The sequence below is a fragment of the Babylonia areolata genome, chromosome 18, assembly GCF_041734735.1.
Source record: "Babylonia areolata isolate BAREFJ2019XMU chromosome 18, ASM4173473v1, whole genome shotgun sequence".
Classification (NCBI taxonomy): domain Eukaryota; kingdom Metazoa; phylum Mollusca; class Gastropoda; order Neogastropoda; family Buccinidae; genus Babylonia; species Babylonia areolata.
Genome location: NC_134893.1, coordinates 5,100,717 through 5,125,716, shown reverse-complemented (window position 1 = coordinate 5,125,716; position 25,000 = coordinate 5,100,717). Strand labels below are relative to the sequence as shown.

Sequence of the window (25,000 nt, the reverse complement as noted above, 5' to 3'; positions counted from 1 at the left end):
AGTTACAGATAAAATCTTAAATCAGTGAACAGACATCAAACTGGAGAACACAGACAGAACACAGACAGACAGACAGACAGACACACACACACACACACAGACACGCACACACACACACACACACAGACACGCACACACACACACACAGACACACACACACACACACAGACACGCACACACACGCACACGCACACACACACACACACACAGAGTCAAACACACACAAACACACAGACACACACACTCACACACACACACCCACACACACCCACACACACACACACACACCCACACACACACCCACAGTCACACAGAAGGACAAGAGAGCAGAAGCCTGCTGCCCCACCTGGACAGGGGTACTGGGTAGCTTCTGCGGTGCCGGTCAGACAGTAGTGTCCAGCGGGGCAGGTGAAAGAGCTGTAGTCCTCCACCCCTGGACCTTTACAGTAGTACCCTGGAACAGCACGCAACACACCACGCTCTACTTTACCTGACATGCACGCTGTAAAGGTGTTCTGTATTATCATTACTACTGTACAGTTGAGTGTGCCATCCGTTTTTTTATTTTTTTATTTTTTTTCTGCCTGCAATTTTATCTGTTTCCTATCGAAGTGGATTTCTAAACAGAATTTTTGCCAGGGACAACCCTTTTGTTGCTGTGGGTTCTTTTACATGCGTTAAGTGCATGCTGCACACAGGACATCGATTTATCATCTCATCCAAATGACTGGTGTTCAGACCTCCTCTGAAGGTCTAATGGAGGGGAGAAAATACCTGGCAACTATGGGATGTGTGTAATAACTATTGGAGATATCTTTCCAGGAGAAATGGGACAGTATTCTCCTGCAGCAAATTCGTAAGTAACCTTATTTGCAGTATAATGAGGCATTGCATGGGTATTATCAAGGCTCACAGGGTCATATTCATTACTGTCATTTCATTTTGTGTCATTTCCACATTAATGTCTAACCATTATGTTTTCTGTGTGTAACAACCATATTGCTTTATCATTATCATTAGTGTTTTTTTTCTTGTGTACCAATTATATTACTTGGGTATGTGTGTAACTACTTTTACTTTGTATTTCACATTATTTCTTTCAATGCTTGATAACAACTATTATTTTATCATTAATTTTTGTATGTGCAACAACTACCACTTTATCATTTATCTTTATCATTTTCCTGTGATTAGCAATATCTTTATCATTATCATTTTCCTGTATTAGCAATATCTTTATCATTATCATTTTCCTGTGATTAGCAATATCTTTATCATTATCATTATTTTTTCTGTGTGTAACAATCATATTACTTTATTATTATCACTATTTCTTTCAATGCATAACAACTATTACTTTATCATTATCACTGTTTTGAGTGTGTTACAACTATTTTTATCATCATTTTTTCTGTGTAACAGCTATTACTTCATCATTTTCATTATTCTTTTCTTTGTGTGTAACAACTATGTTACTTTATCATTATCTTTTTTTTCCCTGTGTGTAATAATCATATTACTTTATCATTATTTCTTTCAATGCATAACAACTGTATCATTATTTTCTGTGTGAAACAAAAATTACTTTATCGTTATCAATAATTCCTTCTCTGTGCAACAACCTTTACTTTGTCATTGTCATCATTTTTTTCCTGTGCATAACAGCTATTACCTTATCATTATTTTTTTCTATGTGTAACAGCGATAACTTTATCATTATCATTATTTTTTTCTGTGTGTAACATATATACTTTATCATTATCAATTTCTGTGTGTAACACATATTGCTTTATCATTATTGTTATTACCAACTAATACTTCAACATTAATTTCTGTGTGTAACAAATATTGCTTTAACATTATTGTTATTACTATGCGAAAAATTATCTAAAAAAAACACACACACACACACACATATGCACACAAAATACAACAACAATACAAGCACAAAGACCTATACACCACCACCACCACCACCACTGACCAGCAGGGCACAAAGTGCAGTCCAGTTCGGAGTCCGAGGCGTTGAAAGGGTTGTATGTGCCAGAGGGGCACGGGAAGAAATCCTTTCCGTCACACCACCCGCCTTTTGCGCACGCTTCGGCAGGGGGGCGGGCCGTGGTAGCTCCAGCAGAACAGGTGAAGCCGTAGTCACATGGTGTGCAGGTGACGGCCGTGCCGGTGGAGTAGAAGCCAGCGGGGCACTGTGTCTTGGTGGAGGCTGCACACCAGATGGCCATCAGTTATCTTTTTAGTTGAACGTCTTTCTACTTTTGGTGAAATCAGACACAGCCCCCCAGTCATATTTCTATTAAAGTGTTTTGTCAAAGTCATCAAGGTTTTACCTTCATTTGAAAAAAAAAAAAAAAAAGATTGTTCAATACAAATTAACTGTTGCACACACACACACACACACACACACACACATGCACACACAAACACACCCACCCACCCCCACACACACACCTACACACACACAGAGAAAGAGACAGAGACAAAGAGAGTGGGAGAGAAAGAGAGAGAGAGAAAAAGGGACACAAAGAGAGACAGAGAAGAGAAATACACAAAGAAGGAGGGACAAAGAAATTTTCAGAGACAGACATGAAATATATTCTTAAGAAAGAAAACACAAAAGCGACAAAAAAAGAAAGACCTGACCTTAGCACGGTAAAAAAAAAAAAATAAAAGAAATGAAGAAGAAAAAAAAGTGCTGTGGAAAAACAGAGTGAACATATAAATTTGAGCAATGTGCAGATGGATGCTTGTGACTTCAACATAAAATTGTAATGAAATCAGCAAATCACACAAACAAATAAACAATGAACATGAGTGTTCTTGGACAATAAGCACATTAGTATGAAAAGGGCTCTTGAAGAACTTAAGACTATCAAAAAAGTAGCCATTTGTTGTCAGAATAAGTCATGTTGTGCAGTCCAGTGGAATACAAATCCAGTTATTCCCAGACATGCAGAGGAGGTATGGTAGTGCATATCAGCATGCATTCTTTTCAGCGTTATCAAACTGAACCCCAAGACAAAACAACATGATGACTTTATTATCTCATGAAGAAAGATTGCACCATCTGCACCAAAAACTTAACACTGAAACATAAAACACGACTCTGAAGAAGAAGATGAAGAAGAGAAATGACTGACTACAACAGAAGACATGCACAGAAAGCAACACCAGGATCAACAGACAGCTGTATGGTGCAGACACACACTTCACTCCAGACTACCTTTCGTGTCCAGGCAGTAGTACCCCGCCTCACAGGCAGTGCAGTTGACGCTCATGGCGGCGCTGTAGTAGCCTGCGGGACACAGCTGTGGGCCCTGGTCAGTCAGCGGACACTGGTAGCCCTCAGGGCAGGGGGAGCAGGACAGCGCTCCACCCAGAGAGTAGTAACCGGCGCCACACGCGTTCCTGAAACACAGGAAGACAGGCGGCAGAACGGTTGAGATGCTTATCTGCCAAATACAGTGTTTGTGAGGTTCTTGGTTCAATTTCCAGTCCTACCCTTTCTCTCAAGTTTGACTGGAAAACAAAATGGTGTTTCTAATCATTCAGATTACATGATAAACCAAGGTCTCGTATGCAGCATGCACTTGTCACTCTGAAAAAGAACTCACAGCAACATAAGTGTGGTCTTCTGACAAACGTCTGTAGCAGAAATCCACTATGACAGGTACTGACAAACGTCTGTAGCAGAAATCCACTATGACAGGTACTGACAAACGTCTGTAGCAGAAATCCACTATGACAGGTACTGACAAACTTCTGTAGCAGAAATCCACTATGACAGGTACTGACAAATGTCAGCAGAAGAAATCCACTAACAAACGTCTGTAGCAGAAATCCACTATGACAGGTACTGACAAATGTCTGTAGAAGAAATCCACTATGACAGGTATTGACAAACGTCAGTAGCAGAAATCCACTACGACAGGTACTGACAAACGTCAGTAGCAGAAATCGACAGGTACTGACAAACGTCTGTAGCAGAAATCCACTACGACAGGTACTGACAAACATCTGTAGCAGAAATCCACTATGACAGGTACTGACAAACTTCTGTAGCAGAAATCCACTATGACAGGTACTGACAAACTTCTGTAGCAGAAATCCACTATGACAGGTACTGACAAATGTCTGTAGCAGAAATCCACTATGACAGGTACTGACAAACATCTGTAGCAGAAATCCACTATGACAGGTACTGACAAATGTCTGTAGCAGAAATCCACTATCACAGGTACACAAATATATACTGTAAAGTTTGGTCTATTGAGCGCACTGGTATATAAGCCACACTCACTAAATTTTGGAAAAAATTGAACTTTGTACATACATAAGCCGCACTGGCTTATAAGCCGCACTGATTTCCGGTACCGGAACACATACTGATACTACAGAAAAGCTGTCACTACTGTAGGTTATGAAATAAACACAAGTGGGAACAACACAAAGAAAAGCAAGCGAAAATACTGCTAGTGCCACAAAAAAAAACGTAATAAATAAACACAACGAAAATAAGATCCATAATTTAGGGATAGTCACATTTATTCAACGTCATCCTGCTCACTGAATCCACTGAAATCTTTGTCTTCAGTGTCCGAGTTGAAGAGAACCAGCACAGCTTCCTCCACCAACTTGTCACTGACTTCAGCCTTGCTTTCACTTCATGAACATGAAGGTGGAGGTTGCTGCTGGTTCGTCGTTTGCACTGTCGTTTGCTAGGTCGATTGCCTTCAATTTGAAGGCTGTATCACAGGCATAATGTCGTGTTTCCGGCATGATGAGGGTGTACGCTTAAGCAGAGTAGAACTGAATGCTGATCTGAAGGCTTTAATGTGTGCGGATTTGATTTATAAAATGTGAATAGTTAGCACACTATCCTGAAGCTCATCCAAAAATTCATGGACAGAAATCATGATTTTGGTGAGTTGAAGGGCAGCTAAAAATAGACGAGAACGTGACACTCCCGGGGTTGTTAAAATCCTCAAATAAGTCGCAGAGGTTGAAGCTGGAGTAAAAAGTTGCAGCTTATAGACCAAACTTTACGGTGTGCCTGTGCTCAAGGCCTGACTAGTGTAAGGTCAGAGGTCGAACAAGCAATGGGGTGAGCACCCGGTGTCTGGGGGAACTGGTCGATGGCAGCCAGACTGAGAGCTGAAGGAAATAAAAACATCTCAATTAAATCAAGCCATTTGTGTGTCTGGTACTTGCGCAAGAATTTACAGAAGTCAAAACCCATGCATGAGAATGTCGGACATTACAAGTGGTGCACTGGGTCATGCTGCTGGCCAGGCATCTGCCTAGCAGATGTCGTGTAGCATAAATGGATTTGTTCAAACACAGTTAACTCCTCCTTGAGAAACTGAAACACGCCTATCATACATGCAGGTTTATACACACACACACACACACACACACACATATATATATATATATATATATAGATAGATAGATAGATATAGATATAGATAGATAGATAGATATAAATTTGTTGTTGTTGTTGTTGTTTTTGTTATTGTTTTCTTTTGAAACAAGTGCCAAAAAGCCCAGTTACAGACCTCTCAAATATATATAGCAAGTGAATGTTGCAGAGACAACACTGCAGACAGGGGCAGCAGTCTGGACAAACAGCGTGACTTACACTGTTGGTGCGTTGAGGTCAGGACACTCGAAGCCTGCAGGGCACTGCGTACAGGACATGGCATTGCTGCCAGCGTACCATCCAGCTTGGCAGGTGATCGTCGTGGCGGCTGTTGTGCTGGGACAGGCGCTGGTGACAGCATCAAGCGATAATGATTCACACTGCTGGACAGGCGCTGGTGACAGCATCAAGCAATAATGATTCACACTGCTGGACAGGCAATGAACATAATGATAATAATAATAATGATAATAATATAAAAAACAAAAAAAACCCAAAAAAAACAATGAATAGCATTTATATAGCGCTAAATCTTGTGCAGAGACAAACCAAAGCACTTTCACACCAGTCTGTCACACGCATGCAAACTCAGGGAAAAACTGAAAACAAGGAAGAGACAGGGAAGGGATGACATATATTCACATACGATATCAACCAATAACAGTTCATATTTGACAAACATTGAGAATTCTATAGCTCGGGCATAGTATTAACCAACAGCACACAACTCACACCACTGGACAAACACTGAGGATAATATGGATTAGGTGTAGTATCAACCAATAGTGCATGTAAGTGTGTGTGTGTGTGTGTGTGTGTGTTCATGTGTGTGTGTGTACATATGTTTACCTCAGTGCGTGCACAGATGCAAGCACGCACTTGCGTGACTGCGTGTGTGAATGCAATTTTTGTGCGTGTGTGTGAGAGTGAAGTGTGTTATCTTATGAAGTTCGTTTTTTTCCCTTCAAAATTCTTCTTCTCCTTCACCTAATCTTTAACCCCATAAACAAGCGTACCCAACGCATTCATGACAGACATGTCACTGTTACAACAAACAAAAGGCAACAGAACAGAAACACAACACAAACAAAACAAGAAAAGCAAGGCCTGCAAGACTCACTTTTAATACACACTTTATCCAGTAACAAAAAAAAACAACCCAGCAAAGAAGTGAAAAAGTGTTCTGTATTGAATAATTCAAAGTTTCGGGTGTAAAAAAAGAAAAAGTGTGTTACACAAGTGAGTCAAAACCAGAACCACACATACTGTCTCCTCACACCCAACCCACCCCCTACCCCCCACTCCAAGCCTTTGCTGAAGTTTATAGCAGCTACCTCCCGGCAGGGCAGTCGGTGCAGGCGTCCTGCTGTCCGGTGGAGTAGGAGCCACTGGTGCAGGCGATCTTGGTGTCGCTGTCCACCTGGGGGCAGGCGTACCCCGGGGGGCAGTCTGTGCAGGCCGTGGACCCTGCCAGGGAGTAGGTGCCTGACACGCAGCTTGTGATGCCCGTGCCGTCCGTGTTGGGGCATTTCTGGCCAGCTGGGCACACCGTGCATGAAGAGGCGCCGGCGTTAGAATAGGACCCAGCTGAGCAGTCGTACTCCAGACCTTCCCTGGTTGGCATTTACAGGGAGAGAATAAGGCAGAGTATGTTACCGCTTGCTTTAGTCAATAACTGAATTCAGGAGAGTATCCTCTGTTCAGAGAACGCAGCAATCTATGTTACCACTTACTTTCACATAACAGATGTGTTCAGTAGAGTAACCACTGCTTTATTCACATTGTAAGGAAACTTAGGATAAAGCCAATATTCTCTGCAAGTCACTACATACTTGGATAAAACCATCATTATCTTCTATTCACAAAACAAAAATGGAAGAACGTTCACTAAAAAAAAAAAAGTTCAGACTTTCCTCAAAACATAAATGATGGGAATGATGTAACCGGATTAAAAGTTTGAAATCCTGGGAGAAATGACAAAATGCTAAAAAGCTTTCAGTACACTGTGACAAGGATGCAACACGCACACACACACACACACACACACACACACACACATGCACACACACACACACACACACATGCACACACACACACATGCACACACACACACACACACACAGGTTCCTACCATCCATTTTCGTGCTGATATGCATGCATTCACATGGATGTCAAATCACCAGTACTTCATCAAATATCCCTTCCTTCATTATCTATCCAAGGGGGGAAAGTGAAAGCAGGAGAATCAGTAGATCACAAAATAATAATAATAATGGTATTTATATAGCGCTGAATCTTGTGCAGAGACAAACCAAAGCGCTTTCGCACCAGTCATTCACACGCATGCATAACTCTAAAACTGTAGAAACTAAAGACAGGAAGGGCAGGCAAGGGGGGGCTATTTTGGGAAGAGGTGGGTTTTAAGGCCAGACTTGAAAGAGCTGACAGTGAAGACTTGACGAAGAGTAAAAGAGGAAGTTCATTCCAATCGCAAGGTCTAGAGACAGAGAAGGAACGGCGGCCAACAGTCGAGTGTTTGAATCTGGGTATGCGTAAACAGAGTGGATCCGAAGCCGATCGTAGTGAGCGAGATGGAGTGTAGAGGTGAAGGCAGCCACAGAGATAGGAAGGGGCAGAAAGACTATGTCAATGAAACAAATCACACATTAAAAAAAAACAAGACGACACAGACAGGACGGTTAAAGCAGAGAGGGGAACAAGACAGTTAAGATGCTCACTCTGTACTGGGGCAGTACTTTCCGGCAGTACATGTGGTGCATGTTGTCTGACCAGCGACAGAGTAAGTCCCAGCAGCACAGGCAGCGTTCTGGGTAGGATCTGTCGAGCTTGGACACTGGTAGCCTCGAGGACACTCCGTGCATGATGTTTGACCTGCTGCACTCTGATAACCTGCATAAAATCATTCCATCTCCTTCATTACTGGATTCTTATCTGCTGGCCTGACCAGTGCATTATGCGTAGGTCAGGAATCTACTTCCTTTTTTTTCATTTAAACAAAACAGATGTGGTGTAGCATGTATGGATCAATGTGCACGTTTGACACCTCCTTGAAACTGAAACAAATCAGAATAAAAACACGTTTGAAATCATTTCCTGTTCAGCTCATAAATCAGGGTTTTCCCACAAGTTTCTCTTTTCTGTTTTTTCTCTCACTGACCCATCTTCAGTCCATTCCAGTGGACAATACACATGTTGTGATTCCCTATCCACACCTAGGCTCATCTTGTTAAAGTCCTGGTGTTCCACTTTACAAATCACATTGTTTGACCATTAAAAGGTCACACATCAGAGGAGACCCTAAACAGGTGTGCACACGCACACACACAGCCTCTCTCTTCTCTTCACACATCTTCCCCTTTGCATGCAAACACACACACACACACACACACACAAACACACACATCACCCTCTGATCTCCCTACCAATCTCCACGTCTGTGCACACACACACACACACACTCACACACACACACACACACACACTCACACACACACACACACACACACACACACACACACACACTCACTCACACACACATACTCACACACAAGCTCTTCCCCACCCAACCCTCCCTCTTTCTAACAACAAACACCCCCACACACACTTTCAAACACACCACAACCACCAGCACACACCAGCACAGAGCCAGCAATCACCTGTGGGGCAAGGTGTGGGGGAAGCGGAGGTGGACGAACAGCTGGAACCTGCTGGACACTGCTGACACCCGGAGGCGGTAGCGCTCAGACTGTACTCCCCGGCCTGGCATGCCACCGGTGCACTCGCCTGGTCCAGGCACTCAAACCCTGACACCACAGCCACACAAATCCATGTTCCTCTAATGCCACTTAGGCTACAAAGTATTATAGCATTCCTTAACCAATGTTACGTTTTTGATGGGCGCCATAGCTGAGTGGTTACGGCGTTAGACTTTCTATCTGAGGGTCCCGGGTTCGAATCTCAGTAACGATGCCTGGTGGGTAAAGGGTGGAGATTTTTCTGATCTCCCAGGTCAACATATGTGCAGACCTGCTGGTGCCTGAACCCTTTTCGTGTGTATATGCACGCAGAAGATCAAATACACATGTTAAAGATCCTGTTGTCCATGTCAGCGTTTGGTGGGTTATTGAAACAAGAACATACCCAACATGCACACACCTGAAAACAGAGTATGGCTGCCTACATGGCAGGGTAAATAAACAAAACGGTCATTCACGTTAAATGTTACATGTCTGTCTGAGTGTTTATGTGTGAGTGACTGAAATCTGACTGAATGACACAGGAAACGAATGATGAGCGCCCAGTGGCAGCTGTCAGTCAACTCTTCCCAGGTAGGCATCCTGTTGTGCAAATGACCCCGTGTTTGTAAAGCGTTTTGAGCTTGGTCTCCGACAGGGGATAGGTGCTATATAAGTAACCATATCAAATCATTTTGAAGGTAATTTTTTTTTTTTAGTGCGCACATCCCCCCTGCTCTCCCTCCCACACACCAGCATGCCCACACAACACACCAGCACGCCCACATAACACACCATCACGCCCACACAACACACCATCACGCCCACACAACACACCATCACGCCCACACAACACACCAGCACGCCCACACAACACACAACACACCAGCACGCCCACACAACACACCATCACCCCCACACAACACACAACACACCACCATGCCCATCACCCCCACACAACACACAACACACCAGCACGCCCATCACGCCCACACAACACACCAGCATGCCCACACAACACACCAGCTCGCCCATCATACCCACACAACACACAACACACCAGCACGCCCACACAACACACCAGCACGCCCACACAACACACCATCACGCCCACACAACACACCAGCACGCCCACACAACACACCAGCACGCCCACACAACACACCATCACGCCCACACAACACACCAACAAGCCCACACAACACACCAGCACGCCCACACAACACACCAGCACGCCCACACAACACACCAACAAGCCCACACAACACACCAGCACGCCCACACAACACACCAACAAGCCCACACAACACACCAGCACGCCCACACAACACACCAGCATGCCCACACAACACACCAGCACGCCCACATAACACACCATCACCCCCACACAACACACCAGCATGCCCACACAACACACCAGCACGCCCACACAACACACCAGCAAGCCCACACAACACACCAGCACGCCCACACAACACACCAGCACGCCCACACAACACACCAGCACGCCCACACAACAGACCTGCAGGACAGGCAGTGCAGGAGGTAGCATAGCCCAGAGAGTAGGTGCCGGTGGCACAAGCAGTCTGTGCGGTGGCAGTACAAGAACTCCCTGCTGCACACCCTGTACACGTGCTGGCTCCAGCAGCCGAAAAGAACCCCGAGGGGCATGACGTCTCACTGGATGACCCCTCTACGCAGTAATAGCCAGCAGAACATTGCGAACAGCTCATCGCTGAAACACACCACAACAACAACAAAAACAAGATAATATCAGAACAGGTCAGCTTGTGTACATTCTGAACACATTTTATTGATGATGGCAAAAAAAAGAAAACATATCAAGACCATATATCATTGCTCATAGGCGAGGTGAATAACTGTAAATTCATTGTAGAACTCATCATTGAAACAAACAAACAAAAAGAAAGAAAGATGAAATAAATCATGTAAAACACATTACTGAAATAATAAACAGTAAATTCTAACATATTTTACAATTTCAGCTTCAATTTCAGGAGCTGTCAAAGCAAGAAGACTAATCCATATACGTTATTTACAGAAACATATATTTTACAGATCATAGCTGAAAAAATACAAATAAAAAATTAAGAATAAATTGTGCAGCTGATTACTGAAAAAAAGCATTTCAAACAGAGAACACACTGTGCGACTAATTGGTGAAACTAAGAACTTTAAATCCATCAAATAATTCAATGTTGAAACAATAATGATCAAGTCAGTTCAGTGGCACTTTCACTGGGCAGTTAAGTGACAGCCATCAAGCTATAAGCTCATAAAAAGTAATCATTGTATCATGCTCATAAACAATGAGCATTACAAAACAGAAAAAAAATATACAAAACCATGTCTCAAAAAAATTTCGAATAAAATAAAAGGTCAGTGATTATATGGCTGTGATATTAAAGAAAATACATCATGTACAGGAAACATCACAACAGTCATTTAACACCATAACAGTTGCCTAATCAGAACAAAATATGCCATCTTTATGAAGTTAAACCAATAAATCTGAATGTGCACAAAACCTGCGAAACTTAATAACCGATAAAAGAAAAAGAGTGCAGAAAATTTCACAGTCTGAACAGAAACAAACAAACTGAAAAGGAAAAGGAAATTTTGATCAGTACAACATGTGATGACAGTGGTGTAGTAGACTGAGTCTGGCTGACTCACATGACTTGCCAGGAGACATTCAGCTAATTAATAATTAACTTGAACAAGAAGCACAATTAACGTTAAAGAACTGCTGTGTACTCACAGCCAAGGGCACTATAGTATCCTGGGGAACATTTGGATGGGGTGGCTGAGGCACTGGAACATTCGTAGCCTGCAGGACACTGCTGGCATGCCGTCCACCCAGCCTCTGAATATGTGTCTGGAAAAATGAGTGACCTGTGTTTTTTTATCAGTGTCAACTGCTTCGGAACAGGTGGAAATTATTCAACATGTGTGTGTGTGTGTGTGTGTGTGTGTGTGCGTATGTGTGTGTGTGTGTGTGTGTGTGTGTGTGTGTGTGTGTGTGTGTGTGTTTGTGTGTGTGTGTGTGTGTGTTTGTGTGTGTGTATGTGTGAGTGTGTGTGTGTGTGTGTGTGTGTGTGTGTGTGTGGATATAAATGATTTAATTCTACCATACAACATATATATGCATGCACAAACACACACAATCACACTCATTATACAAAGACACATGCATGGCTGCATGCACAAATACACAAACATTCACTCACTGTAAAGTGTCATACACCTGTTTACACACACACACACACACACACACACACACACACACACACACACAGACACACACACACACTCCCTCTCTCTCTCTAGGCCTTTAATGTGAAATCTATTCTAACCACTACCAATTTGGTATTATTTGACTTAGTCAAGGTGTCGGAAATGTTGCTTTATTTCTGTCACATTTAAAGTAAAGAATACTGCATTGTTTCAAGCAGGAAAGGCATTCTGAGATAAAAAAAAAATTTAAAAGTATGAATGGTATTTTTCTTAAAAGGACGTTTTTTTCAACATGAAATACATCTTTATAGCTTGATGAATAACTGGCAAAGATCTGTGTTTGCTTGTTTTAGAATGAGATATCTTGGCCCGCATGCCAACAGAAACTGGTTTATTGTCGAATCTTCTGCAGTTCGTACTCTGTGTCCCATGTGCTCAGATGCGTCTAAAGATGAAAAACATTTCCTGTTTCATTGCACAGCTTATGACGATGTCTGATTAACATGTTACTTTTTCAAAATGCCTCAAATACACCCACATAGTCTCTTCCAAATACTTTCTTTATAGGACAAACGACTAATTGTTTCCTTAGCTAATAGCCTAACACAAACCTATAATTTACGCCAGAAATCAGTCATCTCATCAAACTAGATTTAATACCACCAACATTCATTCATGTTGTACATTGTGATATTTGTCCATGTATTGGATGGTCGCATAAACAGTTATCTGTTTAACTTTTCTTCTATCAATGATTTATTAGAATTGCATGTGAATTTTGCTGATGTTGTCTTTTGTGTATGATATTGATTTGTACCCCTATGATAGAAGGGCTCTTAGCTACTGTGCATAAAAATGTGTCAGTGTCAGTGTCAATCTCTCTCTCTCTTTGTCAAATGTGTGTGGCTGACAGAACCTTCCCACCCTCTATCCCCCATTCTGATGTGTAATGCGGTGTGTGTTGTGTGTGTTTGTTTCTTTGATCTTGTTCATGTTTTTTCCAATGCATTTTACTAACACCATGCTAGTGCCTGTATGCCATGTGTGTGTGTGTGTGTGTGTGTGTGTTCGTGTTTGTGTGTGTGTGTGTGTGTGTGTGTGTTTGTTTGTTGTTTTGTTTTGATTTATGCATATTTTTTTTCCCTCTGTTGTGTATCTCTACTAACACCATGCTTTCATTTTATTAAATATTGTGTAGTGTAGACCCTATTCTGGGCGGGGACTGAATGTAAAAAAGCACACCAGTGCTTATCTATTATCCTCGAAATAAAGAATTTGTCTTGTCTTGTCTTGTCTTGTCTTGTCTACAGTATTCGTAAACTCTGTGTTTATATATTTAATAGCCCTGAAGATACGACAGGAATTCTGTGACAACAATGATAAAAGTTAGAATTAATTTACTATGCACAAGAAGCACTTTTGTTCAACAGGTTTAAGTTAGTACGTATTTTACATTTTGTTGTCACTGCGTGATCACCATATTGTGTACTTTTGACCTCTTTCTAGGGGCCAGAGGCCTGGAGATTAAAGTTTTGTTCTTGTTCTTGTTCTCTCTCTCTCTCACACACACACACACACACACACACACACACATACACACAACCACACATTGACATAGAAACAGATAATCAACCAACCAACCAAACACACATCACAGGTGTGCCATACTTGCTGGGCAGGTAGATGGAGATGATGTTTTGTCCGCACAGTATTCGCCGGCCGGGCATTCAGTACAGCTGGCATCACCTGTCAGTGAGTAGTAGCCTGTGGCACAGTCACTGGGTGTGACACTGCAACACACACAATCCTCATCATTTTGAACACATTCGTACGCTTTGTCATCTAATCTAGAAGCAACAAGCCATCCCAGCGCTGATGTCCTAACTCCTTCTTGGCAGAGAGAGAGAGAGAGGATGCAACTTGGACAAGACACTCTCCACTATGATCAAATTCTAGGCCAGATAGTCAGGGACAGCAGTTGCCTACTCTGCTGTTCTGTAGTCATAGTCAGACATGGCTATCATACATACATATCATACACCATTATTTCTAAATGCATATCTCTTGCTTAGTCAATGTCTGCAAAAAAGATGTAGCACCGATATAAATGTGAATCTCTGTGCTTAGTGTCCGTGGGCAAGATATAGCACTGCTATAAATGTAAATCTTTCCGTTTATTCAGTGTCAGTTGGTAACAGGCACTGTCCATCATGAATTTTGTCCACATGTCTATGCTTGGTCACAGTGTATGGCTAACACACATCATCTTTTTTCTTCACATATCAGTGCTAACTGTCTGTTAATAACACACAGCAGCATGATTCTTTTCTGCATCTATATGCAGTGACAAATTTGAAATGTTTCATTTATTTCATTCTTCATCTGAACAATTACTGAATTAGTCAATGTCAAGAGGTAACATACAATGTCAATATATATTTGCCAGCCAGTTATACTTTTTGCATGTGGATAAACAAAAAAAAAAACAGACACATACAGATCAGTCCATTCACCAAGTAAACATGCAATACACACATATATACATGTTTACATACATATGTACAAAATGCACACATTGCAAGCATATGTATACTGAATGCAATTACACACACACACACACACACACACACACACACCACACACAGATACACAGACACACAGACACTCACGTGGGATTGGTGCATTCCTTTCCAGCAGGACAGCCTTCACACACCTCTTGATTAGCATCTGGCACTTCATCTGGAATGTAACGTCTCTACTGTCACACACTCGTCTCCCCAGGTCAACAAACATTTCCTTGCTCAAAGCTACCATAATCAGAGAACTATACTGAATGTCCAGTGTTGTATACAAATACACATGCACACACACACACACACACACACACTAATACTCACACCCTAAAACACATACACGCATACACACACGTAAGTGCACACACTAACACAAATGCACATGCATACAAAAATCACTCATTCAAACACTCATTATATAAAGACATGTTGGATTTCAGAGACACAGACACACACACACACACACACACACACATACACACACATGAACACACACACACACACACACAAACACCCCCACCCTTCAAACACACACACGCACACCCTACACACACACATACACACACACACCACACACACACAAACATCCCCGCCCCTCACACACACACACACACACACCTACCTGTAGCACACTGAGTACAGCTACTACTTCCCTGCGGTGCCACATAGCCAGCACTGCAGGCGGTGGGCGTGGAAGTGGCGTTGGAGCAGAAGTGACCAGCAGAGCACGGAGAGCAAGCTGAGGACCCTGCACAACATCAAGTTTTCACATTCACTGCCAGTGCTGGCACTGTGACTGAGGAATCCAGGTGTGGCTGTGTATCGGGAATTCTGAACGAGCAACATGGGAGCAATGCCAGTGGAATGGCGCAGGTAATGGGAGCCACAAAAACAACAACAACAACAAAAAAAAAAAAAAAAAAAAAAAAAAGAGAAAGAAACAAGTTTTAACATTTCTTTTTCTTTCAGTCTGATTCAGTGTCTCTGCTTGAGTCTCTGCAAAAGGTTTTCCTGTATAGAGACCCAGGCTTTGACACACAACCAATGGAATCTGAAGTGAACAGTTATCTTATGTGGCATGCAGTGACTCTTCACACAGTTGACGGAGAAGAAGAAGGTTAAGTGCTTGTGCATGCGCAACCAAGCAAGTGTCCAAAAAAACATTGTGCAATCAGAAACCATTTGAATGGAGATTGAATCATCAGCCCCATCCATACATAATATGTTTCGTGCGGCGTGTATGAAGTGAGCACGCACGTTGATATGCTTTGTGTGTGTGTGTGTGTGTGAGTGAGTGTGTGTACGTATGTGTGTGTGTGTGCATGCATGCATGTGTCAGTGAGCTTGCACATACACAAGCACTAATAACAAAAAAAAGTTATATACATGCATATGTGTCAAAAATCCTACTCTGTTTGTGTTTGTTCAGGATTCCTTATTCACATTTGTACCTTTTATAGACTATCCCCCCCCACCCCATCCCCCAAACATTCCAAGTGACCCCAGTACACTTGATAATAAAAGGCATATTCTATTCAGTTCTTTACCTGCGCTGGCAGAGTATTCGCCAGGGGAGCATGGCAGACAGTACCCAAGTCCCTGTGTGCTGTAGAAGCCTGCAGGGCAGGACACTGGCGCTCCGCGGTTAGGGCACTCCGACCCCGCTGGACACTGTGAGCACGTCGTTTGACCTGTCGGCATACCCAGCAGGAAACATGATCAGTCATACACAGCATCCTGACATTATCATTCTTATAATGTTTTTGTAAAATAAAATATTTGTTGAAACGTCTTCAATGTCAAGACTAGTTTAAAAACAAATCCCTTTTCAATAAGTTTGGTCTGTTATTGCAGCTACCAACAGGGCTACTTCTTCATATTTTCTTTAGTACTGGTTTGTTTGTTTTTTGCATCAGTTATTGTTCTGTAATCAATTTTTTGGCATCACCAGTTTTGATTGAATCAAGACTTATGCTGAAGGTGAAATTAATCAAGAATGTCTAAAGGAGAAAATGTTATTGCATATCGTGATATATTTTGTTGTTGCCTTAGAAACTTAGATAATAATAATAATAATAATAATAATGGATACTTATATAGCACACTATCCAGAAATCTGCTGTAGGTGCTTTACAAAAACACTTTTGTTAACATAAAACATCATATCTATGTTGCATACACACACCAAAATGTGACTACACACACACACACACACACACACACGCACACACGCACACACACCCTGCATACATACATTTTAACATACATGTGTATCTAACAGCTACCCTAACACATACGCACACATAGGCAGGCACAAACTTACATAAACACACATAGATGGTATGATGTGTGTGTGTGGTGTGGGGGGTGGGGGGGGGGGGGGGGGTGCGGTGCGGGTGTGTGCTGATTATCTGGTTGTGGTTTTCCACAATTCATCTTTATTCTTATCTTATCTATTACAATCAATGTGCAGTATAGTAGGCTATGTTTATAATTATATTCAAATAATGTTTCTTAATTCTTTCTGTTTTTACATTAAGAATACTAGTTATTACCTGCAGTGTGTGGATGTATGTATGAAATGATGTATGTGATATTTTTTTACATTTGTATCTTCGTAATATTTGTAGGGGCTGTTGTTGGCTTTTACAGTTATGGTCCCCATGTTGTTTACTTGTCTATGTTGTGATAATGCACCTGACCAAATTTCTCCAGTTGGAGATAATAAAGTTATTCTTATCTTATCTTATCTTATCTTGATGTTAAGGACTGAAGGTACAGTACATGCAATATGAAAGAAACCAGTACTGTGGAGAAATCATTACTGGCGACGGCGCCAAAACAGGCAAAGGGGGGTGGAAGGAAGATGGAGGGGCAGACTGTGGAAACAATGGACAGATAATCATACGGCACAGATCCAGGCTTTGTCACACAGATAACACGCCTGTAGGAATCTGAAGAGCAGTTCTTCTGTGCAGTGCTTCAATGACTCGAAGAGTTAAGGGACAATACAACACAACACAATACAATACAATACAATACAATACAATACAATACATTCTGTGTGCATCCAAAAGCTCTTTACTCACATAACACACTCCCTGAGAAAAAGAAGAATTTCTGTTTCAGTGCCAGCTCATGCCATGTGCACACCCTTTTTTTAAGAAAATGGTATCAGTTTTTGCGGTTGATTTTTTTTCTCCAAAAAGTGCATAAGGAACTCACAGTTATAAAGATTCCCAGAAATGACTGTGATGTAAGCTTAGATTGTCATGAATAATTATATAGAGGTTCAGCATCATCTATCACCTGCTCTGTTTCAAGATATACTGAATGTATTGGCAGCTATTCCATTTACCAGTGATATTAAGGCTACCCCTCATAGACCCACACCAAATGACCCCCAAGACCACCCCCAAAGACAAAGGAGATTTATTGCCACAATACGATTCCAACTTGTAGCAAAAAATTTGAAAAACCCCCACATAAATTGGTACAGGAATACAAAGCAGACAGGGCCAACACTGCACCAACACAAAACAATGAAAAGAAAGGGTGGTGAGCTTGAAAATCATTTTCTGTAGATACAGACATTTGCTAAAAAAAAATCAACAGATTTCCATCTACAGGGCTAGGGGATGGGAATGGGAAAGAGAGGGGGAGGTGGGAGGGGATGGGTTGGTGGAGAAGGGGATGGGGGGGAAGGGGCTGAAAAGAAACATGGGGGGAAGGGATCAAAGCCTGGAAGAAATATCTACATGAAGCTCCAAAACAGTGTCAACACCTGTCAATAACTGCAATTGTCTCACACAGATGGGAGGGTCGGGGGTGGGGAGTTGGGTGTGTGTAGGGGGGGGGGGGGGAGGATCAATCATTGGCAATGTTCCAGACAGCAGCAGCAGAAATTACAGTACACACATTTGTACTTTTTTTTGTTTTGTTTTTTGTTTTGTTTTGTTTTGTTTTTTCCCAAAGGCCTCCTTTCAGTCACCAGTGAGAATAACAGTCAGAGGACAGAATATCACAATTTATAATTATAGCCAAACTGTTCTAAAGTCACAGTCTTTTTTCCCCTTCTACAAAACATATAGTCTCTTTTTTTTCTTCTTTTTTTTTCTTAAACATGTGTCAGTTTGATGTTTTCTAAAAGCCAATGCTATCTGTGATTTTTTTTTCCCTTTCTTATCCATTTATCTCATTCTATTTGTGTTTTAAAAATTATATAGTTTGTTTTGGTTTATGAAAAAGATTCAGCTCTTTGCTACATGTTCAAAAAAGATCAAATGACTAGTTTTATGTGTTTGTGAATATATAAAAAGCAAACAACTTTTCATCCATTTTAAAACAACAGAATGCTGTTTTAAAAAGGGGATTTTGTGACAAGTGAGGGTACCAGAGTTCATTCTAATTTCTTTTTATGATGATTACAATTGGTAAAAAAAAACAAAAAAAAACAAACATTACTAACAACAAAGTGCTGCCATAAAAATGGGAGAGAGTATCCCAAAGAACAGTATGTTTTCCTTTTTCCTTTTGTCTGGGTCACATCTGCAGCATGCAATTATATAAACACCTCAACTATGCTATGTATACTCACCTGTGCAGCATTTATTAAGCATCTCACCTGTGGATATATACTGACCTGTGCTGCAGTTATACAAGTGTCTCACCTGTAGAGGGTGTATACTAACCTAAAAATGTGGAGTGATGGCCTAGAGGTAACGTGTCCGCCTAGGAAGCGAGTTCGAATCACGGCCCAGCCGCCGATATTTTCTCCCCTCCACTAGACCTTGAGTGGTGGTCTGGACGCTAGTCATTCGGATGAGACGATAAACCGAGGTCCCGTGTGCAGCATGCACTTAGCGCACATAAAAGAACCCACGGCAACAAAAGGGTTTTTCCTGGCAAAATTCTGTAGAAAAATCCACTTGGATAGGAGAAACAAATAAAACTGCACGCTGGAAAAAATACAAAAAAAAAAGGGTGGCACTGTAGTGTAGCCACACGCTCTCCCTGGGGAGAGCAGCCCGAATTTCACACAGAGAAATCTGTTGTGATAAAATGAAATACAAATACAAACAAATACAAACCTGTGCTGCAGTTATTATTTGTTTCACCTGTGGTGGATGTATGCTGACCTGTCTGCAGTTATACAAGCGTCTCACCTGTGGAGGACGTATACTAACTTGTGCTGCAGTTATTATGTGTCTCACCTTTGGTGGATATATAATGACATGTGCTGCAGTTATATAAGCGTCTCACCTGTGGTGAATATACACTGACCTGTGCTGCAGTTATATATAAGCATCTCACCTGTGGTAGATGTATACTGCCCAGCATCGCATTCAATGTTGGCGGTTACAGTGTCCGGGCAGCGAGAGCCCACAGGACAAACGGTGCAGCTGCTGGCACCGGCCAGAGCAAAGGAACCGGAAGCACAGCTGCTTGGTGTGCTGGTGCCTTCGTTGGGGCACTCACTGCCAGCAGGGCAAGGCTGGCAGCTGACAGACCCATCTGTGGCACTGTACTGACCCGCAGGACAGTTCTGTGGGGAACAGAAATAATAATAATAATGGTATTTATATAGCGCTGAATCTTGTGCAGAGACAAATCAAAGCGCTTTCACACTAGTCATTCACACGCACGCATAACTCTAAAACTGGAGAAACTAAAGACAAGGAAGAGGCAGGGAAGGGAGGCTATTTTGGGAAGAGGTGGGTTTTAAGGCCAGACTTTAAAGAGCTGAGTGTGGAGACTTGACGAAGCGAGAGAGAAAGTTCATTCCAATTGCAAGGTCCAGAGACAGAGCAAGAAAGGGTGTTTCTTGTACTGGAGAGCTTTTTGGTTTGAACTGGCCGATTGTTTTTAAATACAAATGGATTGTTCTGTGTGGAGGAAAATGTTTTTAAATACAAAAGGAGAAAATTGTTTCTTGTACAGTTCTTCTTATCTTGAATCAGCTTACTGTTTTCTAGAAAACATGTCGAAAACACAAGTGTTTCTTTCTCAGTTCTCTTATTTTACTTCCATTTGAAAATGTCACAATACCAATACAATGGATTCAACAGGACAACAAAAAATCTACTATCAAGTCCTGTCAAGTTCGCTTTCTCTTAAATCTGCTAATTGTTTGTGTTTCTAATGTTTATAAATAGAGTTTTGAGCATTTCTATGAGGAAAAGAAAGGCATTTCTTGTACTTCAGCTCTCTCTCTCTTGAATCAGGTGACTGTTGTTGCTGTTGTTGTTAAATTTTATGTTTTTACAGAAAGATTGTTCAAAGCAGAAAGAGAATGTTGTTTCTTTTAGGGTTCTTCTTCTCTTGAATCACTTGATTTTGGCTGTTGTTGGGTTTGCATGTTTTTTGTGTGTGTTTTCTTGTTGTTTTTGTTTTCGTTTTTATAGAAGAGTTCTATGCAGTTCAGTGTGGAAAAGAAAATTGTTTCTTGTATGGTATTTTGTTTGTTTTTTTTGCAGTTTTTTATTTTGTTTTTTATTCGAACAACTTATTGCTGTCCAAGAGATTTTTTTGATACAGTTTGACATAGAAAAGAAAGGCATTTCATTACAGTTATTTTTCTCTTGAATCAACAGCCGTTGTTGTTGTTTTTGATAGAAGGGTTCTGGATAGAACAGTTCTGTATGAGAAAGAAAAGCGTATCAAGTAAATAGTTCTTTTTTTCCCTTTTGGAGTAATTTCTTGCAGAGTTCTCTTCAAAGCAGCTGGTTGCTTCCTTACTCTTTTAGAAAGCTGTTTCATATCTTTCCTGGTCTATGGAATACACCCTGATTTCTGTTGGACTGATGTATTTTGGAAAATATAGACTGAGTGAAAGAGAGAGAGAGAGAAAGAGAGAGATAGATTGTGTGTGTGTGTGTGTGTGTGTGTGTGTGTGTGTGTGTGTGTGTGTGTGAAAACTTGTTCAGTGTTTTGTCACTTAGAGAGGACAGATGTAAAACTGAAGGGTAAAGAGGAAGACTAAGAGTGAAAGAAAACGAGACGGAGAAACTTTTTTTTTCTTCCAATTATGTCTTCCCTATCAAGTGAATCACTCTCCACAGCATATCACACACACACACACACACACACACACAAACACGTGCATGCGCACACACACACTCACTAATCTGTGTTACAAGACACAGACAATAGTGCCATAATGTGCTGAATACAATGGACAGCTAATCAATCATGGATCACCTGAGAACCCTTTTAACTGTGTAACACATAAGGTGTTTTGTCACCTACAAATCAGAATAGGACTGCAATTCAGACTGGTACAATACCTGCTGTCTGCTTTGAGCTGATGTTAAATTTATGCGTTAGTATGAAATGCATGCACTGGGCTGGTGTGTTGCGTGATTCTTTTATGACGCAGGCATGGTTATTTGATCAGCAGTGGGGTGAATTGTAAATTGTTCACTTTGTAACCTCTGCTCCTCTTTTCTATAAGGTCTTTTGGAAGTCTGTGTGTGTGTGTGTGTGTGTGTGTGTGTGTGTGACTGTGTCTGTGTATGTGCGCAAGCACATGTGCACGCACGCATACATTTATTTGTGTGTGTATGTGTGCATATGTGCAAGTATGAAGGTGTATATATATATATGTATGGTTCCAAGTGTGTGAGTGCACATGTTTGTGTATGTAAGCATGCGTCTCAATGTGTGTGCATCTCAGACTAAAAAAAAAGGTGTAACTGTATTGATAGAAAAGCCTTTTCACATGTCGTCAGACCATGTCTGTCCCAAAGCCAAGCTGCTGAATAGGAAAACCAGCGTCTCTTGTGAAAGCTCATGTGTCATTTGAGCCATGACATTGAACAGGAATCTTTGAATGGTTGAGTGAAAGAATCTGACAGACTAATGCTAATGGGATACATATATCTGAACTGAGACAGTTTTCTCAGGAATTAAAGCATACAGACATACACATTCATAAGCATGTTCAAGTAATATGCACACACACACACAGACACACAGACACACACACACACACACACACACGCCTGCAGACATACAAACTCACACACTAACACACACACACAAACAGAGACAAACACACAGATCCAATTACTGGTTGGTGGTTTGAGGGGTTAATCATAAACACAGACAAAAACTCTTTCTATTTTTAAACATAATGTAGGAAGTAAAAGCACTTTCACACACACACACACACACACACACACACACACACACCACACCACACCACACCAACACACACACACACACACACACACACACACACACACACCACACAAACACACACCACACCACACACACACACACACACACACACACACACACACACACACACACACACACACACACACACATGCATCCCTTACCTTCCCATGAGCAGTTATTCAGTGGCTCAAATAAACTTAATAATTCCTATAAAATCCCGCCCATCAATCTTTCAAGCTGCTGACTTCCCCCCTGTTGCTATTCCTTGTTCCAATTCTCCCCTTGTCCACTGTCTTCATCAATGTTTCTATGGGAAGTATGCAACTTACCAAACATGTTGATGAGCTGTCCGCCCCAGTGGCGGCACTGTATGTTCCTTTCAGACACAGCACTTTGGGGCTGGAACCACCCTGGCAACTGAAAACAATGAGATCTAATGTTACAAGAACAACAGTTAACACTGGAACTTATTGTAAAAACAATCGTCATTATAAGAACAACAATTTACATCATAACGTATTGTAAAAACAATCATCAACATCAGCAGCAGGAATGAATGTGACCAGGTTATATATATATATATGTATATGATTGTGCTGTACTGTACTGTACACAGAGGGAAATGTTTTGCAAGACGTATATATGTGTGAATCTTGTGAAGCTGTCTGTGTGGGCCCCCTTTATGATTCCATGTCTTTCTGTCCAACTGAACTACAGCATCTCAGATCCCTTTTACACATCATGAGTCTACAAACACACACACACACACACACACACACACACACACACACACACACACACGCACACACACACACACACACACACACACACACAGAGACATATGTGCACTCAAATTATCAGTGTACAGACACACAAGCATACACACAAACACACAAGCATGCAAATGTATACACAAATATACAGATGTGTATGCATGAAAATGCACAAAAAACAAACGCACATCCCAAACAACATTAGTAGTCTTCTATTGTCTGTTACCTGCACTGACAAATGAAAAACAGCTAAAATAACATGCCCAATGAAATCAGATCATACTGTGAAAATCAATTCTCCAATAATTGCCACATTTAGACCACCAGATAAAAAAAAACTAGAGAGAGGGAGGGGGGAGGGGGCAGGAGGTGGGAGGGGGGGTGTAAAACAACAGAACACAGTGAGCCATGTAATTGCTACTTGATCGACAGACAGCCTTGAAACATTAATGATCATATTGTGGTCGTCTGATGCATTACAGGCTTCCATAAAGATAACCACTGAGCTGGAAATGAAAAGATAACCAGTATTTTTCTTTGAAAGGTTTAGTGTTTTTATGTGTGTCATGTTTCTGCTTCTGTTTGATTGTGTGTGTGTGTGTGTGTGTGTGTGTGTGTGAGTATGTACTTGAATCTGTGTTTGTGCACACAAATATCTATATGTTTTTGTGTATCTGTGGCTGCATGCCTACACTCACACTGCCTACAGGTGTGCAATAAACACTCCTTCTCATTGAACAGATCAAGACAGCCACTCCTAGACACACACATACAATGGCCTGATAAGCCCTTAAAAATAGGGGGAGCACAGATAACCAAGACAGGCCTACGCTACACAGAACTTGTGTATGTACTGTTTTGCAGTATGCTGTTGGTCTGACTTGCTACAATGACAGCAAGCAAGGTTTCTGATATACCATGTCCAACACAACCTGTTTTCAACACTAACTGGCTCCATCTTGGAATTTAATAATCATGCAGTGGTCTCAGATGAGGAGAATGGGACTACATTATCTTAAATCA

The 25,000-nt window shown here is 41.5% G+C and overlaps 1 protein-coding gene across 1 annotated transcript in view; it reads right to left on the bottom strand.

The window, feature by feature from the left end:
* LOC143292381 (uncharacterized) overlaps nt 1-25,000 on the bottom strand; it is a 226,667-nt gene that overhangs the window by 197,463 nt on the left and 4,204 nt on the right. The window contains 15 exon segments of the mRNA XM_076602599.1: nt 347-454; nt 1,985-2,221; nt 3,239-3,423; nt 5,657-5,785; nt 6,772-7,050; nt 8,176-8,347; nt 9,115-9,261; nt 10,715-10,927; nt 11,975-12,091; nt 14,119-14,240; nt 15,120-15,189; nt 15,646-15,771; nt 16,571-16,714; nt 20,337-20,568; nt 23,534-23,621. Of these exon segments, the coding sequence (XP_076458714.1) occupies nt 347-454; nt 1,985-2,221; nt 3,239-3,423; nt 5,657-5,785; nt 6,772-7,050; nt 8,176-8,347; nt 9,115-9,261; nt 10,715-10,927; nt 11,975-12,091; nt 14,119-14,240; nt 15,120-15,189; nt 15,646-15,771; nt 16,571-16,714; nt 20,337-20,568; nt 23,534-23,621 (2,369 nt within the window).